General features: G+C 38.4%; 1 protein-coding gene across 2 annotated transcripts in view; it reads right to left on the reverse strand.

Moving 5' to 3' along the window:
• The window catches only part of LOC139984149 (cytochrome P450 2J3-like), a 15937-nt gene extending 5389 nt beyond the window's left edge, over nt 1–10548 (reverse strand). For both annotated transcript variants that reach the window (XR_011798955.1, XM_071997901.1), the window contains exon 1: nt 9830–10548. Coding sequence is in view for 1 of the 2 variants with exons in the window: in XM_071997901.1 (XP_071854002.1) it covers nt 9830–10181 (352 nt within the window). In the remaining variant the exon portion in view is untranslated. The remainder of the gene's footprint in view (nt 1–9829) is intronic.
• Nucleotides 10549–10826: the final 278 nt, after the last annotated feature.

The raw sequence follows: 10826 nt of genomic DNA on the forward strand, positions 1-10826 counted from the left end.
AGAGGATATGGAGAATATCTTTTCAAACACATTGAGCACAGTTCGTGTCCAATAAATGATCGTTAAACCTTGAAAGGTACATTGCGCAATCCACAATACCATACGACATGGATATGCCGCGCATGCAGCCGGCCCAGAACAGAGGCCTAGCAGTGAGAAAAAAATTGAGCAGGCTCTGTGAGTTTAATAACAAAGATTCAAAGAGTATAAGACCAATCACAGTCCATTATTCTCACCTGGCATCAGTCAAGGAATACTAGAGGAGTAAATACGTTGAATATATGACTGGGAATAACACATGTTGCTGTTGGACAATTATTCTTTGTACGCTAATAGATTTTTTTTTGGTTAGATTCCTGTCACTATTTCTTCTTATCAGTTATCAGACAGGGCGTCCCTCAGTTGGTTTTTCGTTTACTTTGATGAACACATGTTTCACCTTAAACGTGAACAATTTATCATCTTTGCCGACCTGATCCTCGTTTTTGCCAGCGATATTTTTCAACTTGAAAGAGGAGACGGTACATTATCTTCACTCCTTTCAGAGATTTTTTTGCCGCCAAGACACCACCCGCAGACATGGCTAGAGCCTCGTGCAATTTGGTACCTTCGAACACTTTTTCAGCCTCTACTGAATTTATTGGACCAATCATAATGTCAAGCAATTTTGTTAACGATCTCCAATTGGTCATAATGGGGTTTACGCTCGTCCCTAATCTCCGAAACTATAAATCTTAATAGCTTGAATGGGGAGATCAATTTATTGTATTTTCTCGGGAGGGGGTATTACAATAACATTTACGTTCAGGAAGATTCTCCATCCGGGGCAAGTTTTTGTGTTAACAAACATGATATTTTATCATCATTAGCAGGTTAAAGAGTAAGCAACCGATCGAACAAACCCTTACTTAGTGAACAGAAATTCTTAGACGATTGTAAGTAAATATTTAATTGTGCTGTAATTATCAGAGTAGTTTTCTAGCTGACGAGATCATCGGTTGATCGAGATGACCGGGATTGTTTTTTTCTGAACACGAACGTGAACTTCGTAAAGTACAGTAAACACAATACATACAAACGATACGTGAACTTCGTGAAGTACAGTAAACACAATACATACAAACGATACGTGAACTTCGTGAAGTACAGTAAACACAATAAATACAAACGATACGTGAACTTCGTAAAGTACAGTAAACACAATACATACAAACGATACGTGAACTTCGTGAAGTACAGTAAACACAATACATACAAACGATACGTGAACTTCGTGAAGTACAGTAAACACAATACATACAAACGATACGTGAACTTCGTGAAGTACAGTAAACACAATACATACAAACGATACGTGAACTTCGTGAAGTACAGTAAACACAATAAATACAAACGATACGTGAACTTCGTAAAGTACAGTAAACACAATACATACAAACGATACGTGAACTTCGTGAAGTACAGTAAACACAATACATACAAACGATACGTGAACTTCGTGAAGTACAGTAAACACAATACATACAAACGATACGTGAACTTCGTGAAGTACAGTAAACACAATAAATACAAACGATACGTGAACTTCGTGAAGTACAGTAAACACAATACATACAAACGATACGTGAACTTCGTGAAGTACAGTAAACACAATACATACAAACGATACGTGAACTTCGTGAAGTACAGTAAACACAATACATACAAAAGATACGTGAACTTCGTAAAGTACAGTAAACACAATACATACAAACGATACGTGAACTTCGTAAAGTACAGTAAACACAATACATACAAAAGATACGTGAACTTCGTGAAGTACAGTAAACACAATACATACAAAAGATACGTGAACTTCATAAAGTACAGTAAACACAATACATACAAACGATACGTGAACTTCGTGAAGTACAGTTAACACAATACATACAAAAGATACGTGAACTTCGTAAAGTACAGTAAACACAATACATACAAACGATACGTGAACTTCGTGAAGTACAGTAAACACAATACATACAAACGATGCGTGTACGTGATGTTAACACATATCACTAACACATTTCTTTTCGACATTTGAGATCTGTTAAGTTAACGTGGGTAATAAAAAGAGAGTCTTGCTTTTCTTGAAGACAGTAACATTTCTTGAATTTATTCTCTTTATTGTTACCCTTTACTACGATCGAACTAGACTTGGACCGTGGTTCGCAAAGCTTCTAAAATACGCATCTTAGCGATCGCGACACCTCCGTCAGAGAAATTGATGTTTTCAATGCAATTCGGTAGGGGAAAAAAACCGGTTTTTGCCAAGTTCTTGCTTGAAAAAAAAAACAGTTCTTAGTTTTCACGAGACCGTGCAAGCTCATATTCATATGCCTTTGTCGCAACATTCCTAAAATTGTCCGCGCGCTTTGTGATATTTTGTATATATATATATACCAAATTTCATTACGGATGCGATCCGTCTCATGGGCGCAGATCAGTCTTGGATAATGGTGGGGAAACACATGGGCGTCTGCAGAAAAAAATCAGGGGACAACTAATCCAAGTAGACTTTTGTATACGATGGGTCTGGGTCCTCTCCCAGAAAACAATTATAGACTGCCGCAAATGCTATTTCCTTCCAAAATTTAACAACTGTGGATAAATGTAATAAAGTGAGAACTGCTGCATGTCATTTCACAATGCTGGATCAAACTGCGCCAAAGTTCAATACAGGAAAATTTACAATGCAGCGTTTGGTCGAGACAAATTGGTGGGGACATGGTATATCATGTCCCCACCACTAAAAAGGTTGGTGGGGACGCGTCCCGCTGTCCCCACCAGGATCTGCGCCCATGGTCCGTCTAGCTAATTCATTTCGAAAATAAGTAAAAACTACTCTCGGTGAAAATCTGTGTCGTTTTTTATGGTAGACACGGTTAGACATGCAGCGTAGCGAGGAATTTGCCAAGGGAGGGGCGAAGCTTGTAGGCAAACCATCTAAGCGTGGCGCCACCATGACTTGGCGCGAAGCGTAAAAGACAATTTTGGCCAAAAATGCCTCCTAGATCGCTGGAAATGACACTTCCCAGGCCTTGTACGTTGCATCTAAGCATTTTTATTTTGAAATTACTAGCGATATCAAAACAAAATATGCTCTCATATAGACAAAAATTTAACTATGACACCAAAAATTGGGGGGATATTAGATACTATATCCCACCACCTTAAATATTGGGGGACATGTCTCCCCCTCCGTCCAGCTCCCTACCCCCCCCCCATGATCGCCGCCCATGATGTTCACAGTATCTCCTTCGAGATCCGGTTTAGGAATCACAAGTGCTTTCGAATTGGTAAGCATCAAGCGTTATATATATTATATATATATAATATATATATATTACATATATATATATATATATATATATATTACATATATATATATTTATAATATATAATATATAATATATAATATAATATATATATATATATATATATAATATTCTATACACGACAGGTGACAAACGCCTACTGTACAGTGGAATTACGACCTTCCTTACCGGTTTAACTTGGCATGGATACTCATAAAAGAGAGATCTCTGTGAGCCGATTGTTATGTGTATTGAGGCGTATAATTGTTTTAAATTCCCGGTAGCTTTTTTCCTGTGCAGTTTTGAAGAAGCCATAGAGAATAACAAACTTTAAGTCGGCTAGGCTGGTAGGATAAGCCGTTTGGCCTTGACGTTTTGGTTCCCGAAAAAAACACACCAAAAGAAATAAACAAGAGCCCAAGGGCACTGTGGTTCCTTGCTTGGGGTATATGACAATACACATAATATTGTCAAGCAAGATTGGGCTCAAATAGTCCAAGTAATTGTGGTCCTACATGTTCCCATAAAGTAACCAACACTATAGCCAACACTTTTGTGATCACAAATGTGATCAGATTTTTGATCAAAAGACACTTTTGAGATCTAAATATGGCGTCGAAAATGTAAGAAATATAAGAGACCTACAAGCGTGTCAACAGATATGATAACATTGGTGACCTCAGATGACATGACCTTTAAGTTTCAAAATGTTCCACCACCCCATTCAAAACTTGTCCCAAAATATCAACCATGTCACACCTTGGCATTGAGATTTAATTGCATTAAATGTCCAAAAATTAACTTTGAACTTGTATACATAACTTCACACACAAAGGTCACCCAGAGGTCAACCAATTGACATTTTTGATCGGTGAGACCTAAATAGAGCATGACTGTAAAAATTCAAACATTTTTTCTTTGCCCATTTTCTCCCCCAAAATACTAATTTTTTAACATTAGCTGACCTTTGGTGACGTTGGATCACATGACCATTAAGTTTGAAAATATTCCCCTATACCATTTGCAACTTGTCCAAAAGTATCAAGCTTGTCACACCTTGGAACTGGGAGTTATTGCATTAAATGTCTGAAAATTAACTTTGACCTCATATAACTACGCACACGAAGGTCACACGGGGGTCAACCCATTGACATTTATGATCAGAAGGTACCTTTAACATCTGAAAATAGCATCGAAACTGTAAAAATCCACAAAACACGAAAAGGTCACCAGAGGTCAAATTGAGGTCAAGGGTCACCCAGATGCGGGTCGACAATTGGATTACATTGAAGCAACTCCCAACCCTAACGGACAAGTTGTTTTCAAGTTATCGCAAAAATATTAGTTTTTATCATTAATTGACCTTTGGTGACCTCGAATCACATGACCGTTAAGTTTGAAAATATTCCCCTAGACCATTTGCAACTTGTCTCAAAATATCAACTGTGTAACACCTTGGTACTGGGAGTTATTACACTAAATGTCTGAAAATTAACTTTGACCTCATATAACTACGCACACGAAGGTCACACGGGGGTCAACCCATTGACATTTATGATCAGAAGGTACCTTTAACATCTGAAAATAGCATCGAAACTGTAAAATTCCACAAAACACAAAAAGGTCACCAGAGGTCAAATTGAGGTCAAGGGTCACCCAGATGCGGGTCGACAAATGGATTACATTGAAGCAACTCCCAACCCTAACGGACAACTTGTTCTCAAGTTATCGCAAAAATACTAGTTTTTTATCATAAATTGACCTTTGGTGACCTTGTATCACATGACCGTTATGTTTAAAAATATTCCTCTATACCATTTGCAACTACTCCAAAAATATCAACCTTCTCACACCTTGGAACTGGGAGTTATTGCATTAAATGTCTGAAAATTAACTTTGACCTCTTCTAACTTCGCACACGAAGGTCACACGGGGGTCAACCCATTGACATTTATGATCAGAAGGTACCTTTGACATCTGAAAATAGCATCGAAACTGTAAAAATCCACAAAACACGAAAAGGTCACCAGAGGTCAAATTGAGGTCAAGGGTCACCCAGATGCGGGTGGACAATTGGATTACATTGAAGCAATTCCCAACCCTAACGGACAATTTGTTCTCAAGTTATCGCAAAAATACTAGTTTTTTATCATTAATTGACCTTTGGTGACCTCGGATCACATGACCGTTAAGTTTGAAAATATTCCCCTATACCATTTGCAACTTGTCTCAAAATATCAACTGTGTAACACCTTGGTACTGGGAGTTATTACACTAAATGTCTGAAAATTAACTTTGACCTCATATAACTTAACATACAAAGGTCACACGGGTGTCAACCAATTGACATTTTTGATCGGAAGGTACCTTTGAGATCCAAATCTAGCATCAAAACCAAACATTTTCTTTTTTGCTTGTTTCCTCCCAAAATAAGCACATTTTTTCTAATGTGACCTTTGACCTTTTGACCTTGGTTTCAGATGTAGTTTAATCTCCTGATTCCAAAAAACAAAACGACAAGTCTGTACAACCATCCTAACTCCGACCGAAAAACTTTGACCCCATATAACTTCGCACATAAAGGTCACACGGGGTCAACCTGATGACATTTATGATCAGAAGGTACCTTTGACATCTGAAAATAGCATCAAAACTGTAAAAATCCACAAAAATATGTAAAGGTCACCAGAGGTCAAATTGAGGTCAAGGGTCACCCAGATGCGGGTCAACAATTGGATAACATTGAAGCAACTCCCAACCCTAGCAGACATTTTGTTCTCAAGTTATCCCAAAAAACTAGTTTTTTATCATTAATTGACCTTTGGTGACCTCGGATCACATGACCGTTAAGTTTAAATATGCTCCGCTAACCAGTTCACAACTTGTCCCAAAATATCAATCTTGTCACACATTGGCACTGGGAGTTATTGCAGTTTTAATATTTTCGGTTTTTGGACCATAACTGACCTTTGGTGACCTTTGTGGCCACCAGAAACAATAGGGCACACCTTCTCCATATGGCGGATCTATAGTCCAAGTTTGGCCTCAATCCAACATTCCCTTATTGAGATAGAGCGTACCCAAGCAAGTGTCACAGACGCACACACACACACACATACACACACACACACGCCAACCTGACTGCATAGGTTCCTTTTGCTAAAGCAAGGAACCAAAAAAGAGTCCCGTTGCTGCCAACTAGACGGAAAATGCAATAATAAATAAATCTGTGTCTATGTGTCGAAATAACATCCAAATATGTAGAATTGAATGAACGGATGATTAATTTTTTAACAGAACGTTTGAAAGTAAATGTGTGCATTCTCCCTCAAAAAGGGGAAGATCCTACAATAATGGAAACCCTCCCGTTCACTGTGTATTTTGAGAACAGTTGAGGATTTATATCTAAGAGAATATTTTATGATTGTTATGACACCGTCTCCAGCCCCTCAGATAAAATATTACTTCACTTTCAAACTTGACTCGTTAAAAACATTGAAACGGATACTAGTGGTGTTTACAAGCTTCCTTTGGATCTAATTATGGATCTAATTTAAAGCCTCGTTAGACTAAGAGCGCACCGTTTACCATCAAACTCTCTATTTTATTTTATTTTAAGGGAGGACTCCAGCCCATCGGCTTTACTGAACCCAGGGCTTCTAGCCCCTCCATTATGGCATTTTTTCCCCTCCTGACATTCCTTAAAGGTTCCTATCGTACTTACGTCAGTTTGGGACAACCAACGCCCCTCCCTACCCCCTCCCCCCCCCCGCTCCCCTAAAAAATCCTATGCACGCCAATTGTGTTAATCTCCCTCATTTTTTTCAAGGTTCGGGTAGGCTATAATTTACAAGAACAATGATATACCGTTGACCTTATCGCTATTTAAGTATGTCTATAATATATATACAATATGGTTATACCAACCACGTCTTTTAATCATAAATAGGCCATTCAGGAGGGCGTTGTGGTCAAGTGGTTAAGGCAGTGGACTTGTGATCTAAGGATTACAGGTTCGAGCCCTGGCCAGATCATTGCGTTGTGTCCTTGGGCAAGGCGCTTTATCTCCATTGCCTCTCTTCACCCAGGTGTATAAATGGGGACCTGCGAGGTAACTTGTAAATATAGTTGCGTGCGCCGGTTTGTGGCTGCACCCTATGGGAAGTCCCCCGGGGACACGGGGTTGTGGTGCACTGTGGTGCCCCAGGAGAGATTGATTGAATTGTGCACACTTTGGTGTGTGGGTGTGACAAGTTACCAATGACCAGGGGTTAATAATAATCAGCGCATTGAGACTTAAGTGTGTATTTGCGCTTTATAAGAACTGTGTATTATTGTTATTGTTATTGTTACCGTTACCGTGTTGGTGTTGGTGTTGGTGTTGGTGTTGGTGTTGGTTTTGGTTTTGGTTTTGGTTATCGTTATCGTTATCGTTATCGTTATCGTTATCGTTATCGTTATCATTATTATTATTATTATTATTATTATTCAGTCGTAACAAAATTCTCTTTTGAAGCGGTAGCCCAAAGAAACAGAATTCAAAATGCAGTGAGGTTTCGATGACTTCATTGCAGTAGTCTTCTGCTAGAATTTAACCAGAAATAGCTGTCACAATATATTGATGTATAATTACACTGGACACAGGTCAGTCTACTGTACGTGGCAATACACACCTTCACCAAAAACAATAGGTGACTTGTTCCCAATGTGATGCATCCATACACCATAGTATGAGAAGTATACATCACGAGTCCCATCGTAAGATATCACATACAAGGGTTATCAAAGTTTGACCTCTAGTAACCTCAAGTTAGATTTGACCTCACAAGCAACAGGATTATTGTGTTCAATATGGAAAATCCATATACCATGTATGAAATGTATCCTTGAATTCTACTATGAGAAATCATGTTTTAAAGGTTTTCAGGCCTCGACACTGAAAAATGTACTGACATAAATACTCGCTATTTCGCGATCAATACTAAAAATCTACTCGCCAAAACGCAAAACTCACTCATCACTATGACTGCTATACAAGCCTCCATAGTACAGATCTACAACACTTTATATGAACAACGGTTATAGGTACTTAGGCAGATACAAGGTCATACGTAATTGCATATTGGAAAATTATGTTTCTGTGGACTATGAAATTTTAAACATTTTTCCAACAAAAGTGATGAACAAAGTAAAACATGTCGCAGAATCGTTAATAAGCAGCTAAGTCAACTGTAGTGTCTCAAAAAATATAATTTAAACATCTGCAAAAATACCGACGAAGATAGTTTGGCTTCTGTCCCATTAAAGCGCCCCTTGAAGTAGGCATATACTATACGATAGGTATGTATGCGCGCGTCCTAATCATAAACAGTACCTCGACCACTGCTACTTTGAACCTCTACTCGATTAGCGCGATTCGTACATTTTCCTAATTATTTATGTTGTCCTTTAGCTGCAGATTGGTGCGCGAACAATATCGCTATTACTCCATTACACTAACTAAATTAAAGCGATTTTTACGCACTGAAAATCTAAGGTTGAAAGAGCATCTATCTTCAACTCGCAACCGGTACAAAGTGAAAATCTGTGCAAACAATTCCAACAGCAATAACAGCAAACTTGTCTCAAAACTCTTTAAATTGTTGTATATTTTGCGAATAATACTGATGGCATGTAGGAAATACCTTAGGGGATGTTTGTTAAGTATTGGTATTCTAACACTAATCATTTTCAATAATGCTTATTGTTAGTAGTCTACCTGTATATACTCTCAAATACTTAATTTCCATTCGAAAACCCACGCATGCTACATAATTATGTTTTACGCCTACAGAGTCTCCTTACCCTTCTCCGCATTCTTCTCATAAAATTTCGAAATTTTGTTTTATGAATAAAAAAATAAAAAAACGGAAGAGAACAGAAAAGTTATCGGCAAATATACGAGTTCGAGCTTTAACTCTCGCAAAAATGGGTCTCTTGAATCATCACAGTGTATATACCTTTGCCAGGGACCACGGATGTGTAATACCCTAGTTGAACTATAGTCACTGTCCGTAAGATGCTTACGTATCCATATATATCGCGTGTAGTTTAATTGTTCGAGTACCTTCCTATGCATAGCTTTTGATCAAAGTTACTTTTATGGAGGTAGTTACACGCTAACTACTGCCACTAATAATTATAAAATATACATGCTATACTTTGGCCTAAATATCATCACATCAGAAATCATATGTCGCCTCATATTTCAGAAGTTTATCAAGCCGTAATTCCCCTCTGTCCGCGTAAAGTACTTGAATAGCTTTTGTCACATGCACTGTAAACTGAGTATGGCGGATATTATATAACCAGTATTATATATACTATTTTATAAACTATACTAGCCTATCCTCCTGATAGAATACTCAATGGCAGTTTCTACACTTCCACACTAGCCTGCAACTTTAATACGACATGATCCCAGGTGATGTGCTTACCGTGTGCTCGTGGACCAAATGCTCGCTTGTGCGACTTATTGGAGGGGCGACCTTGAGTGTCAGGATGAGAGAAAGTTGTCCGAATTAAATCTGCGCTACTTAAGACGTACACGTAAGTTCCAGCCAAATTTAACATAAATATGTCGCCAAGTTTCCTACTGAGTGTGGTGAGAAAGAACTCTTCATTCGTTTCTACTTCTGGACGATTCAGGAAAACCAGCAGATGGCCCAACAGTGGCAAACCACCTTGAGATATTGGTGGTAGGCGTAGCCGCTTCGCTGTTAGACGTTTAATAACAACCCAAGCGATGGACGCCAGGACGATGTACAACGTTATTGATATGAGATCCATCTTAGGAATAATAATATATCCACTATTTAGTCCAACGTTAACTTAAGTTACATCCACCGAGAGGCGTATTAATTGAATGGAAACCTACTGTCTCTGTGTTGGTGTTCTTCCTATATCAAACATATATAAAACAATATATTTTAAACAGTCGCGAAGGTAATATATACTGTCCGTTCTCACTTTGCAATATTTTTCTTCTGTTCTTACAACTCGTGCTTCGATTCAAGTGTATCTGTCTACGTGACTACGTGGCTATGTTTGTTGTTATGATTCCCAGGCACACACAGTTTGACATCCCGTTGTGGAGTATGCATATAGCCACGTCATATCGCGACAGCTGCTTGATAAAGCTGATACTGCTATATCTCGCCCGGAACGTAAACATAATATTGTCGCTTCGGTCTAATTCTAGTTATTAACCGCAGAATCAGATTAACCTTGATTCAGGTAGCGCGTCATAAATAATAAGCTAGAGGTCAAACAGGGGAGAAAAATATTGTCTGGCTAAATTCTGAACGGTCATTTTAGAGAGTTGCCGGATCAAGAAGTCAAACTTTACGAGGCTCAGTAATGGTATATAGCTGGTATGCACCACAAACCTGGGCGGGACAAATTACAATTAATTATCATCAAGCCATAGTCCAT

This window comes from Apostichopus japonicus, chromosome 17 (assembly GCF_037975245.1).
Source record: "Apostichopus japonicus isolate 1M-3 chromosome 17, ASM3797524v1, whole genome shotgun sequence".
Lineage (NCBI taxonomy): Eukaryota > Metazoa > Echinodermata > Holothuroidea > Aspidochirotida > Stichopodidae > Apostichopus > Apostichopus japonicus.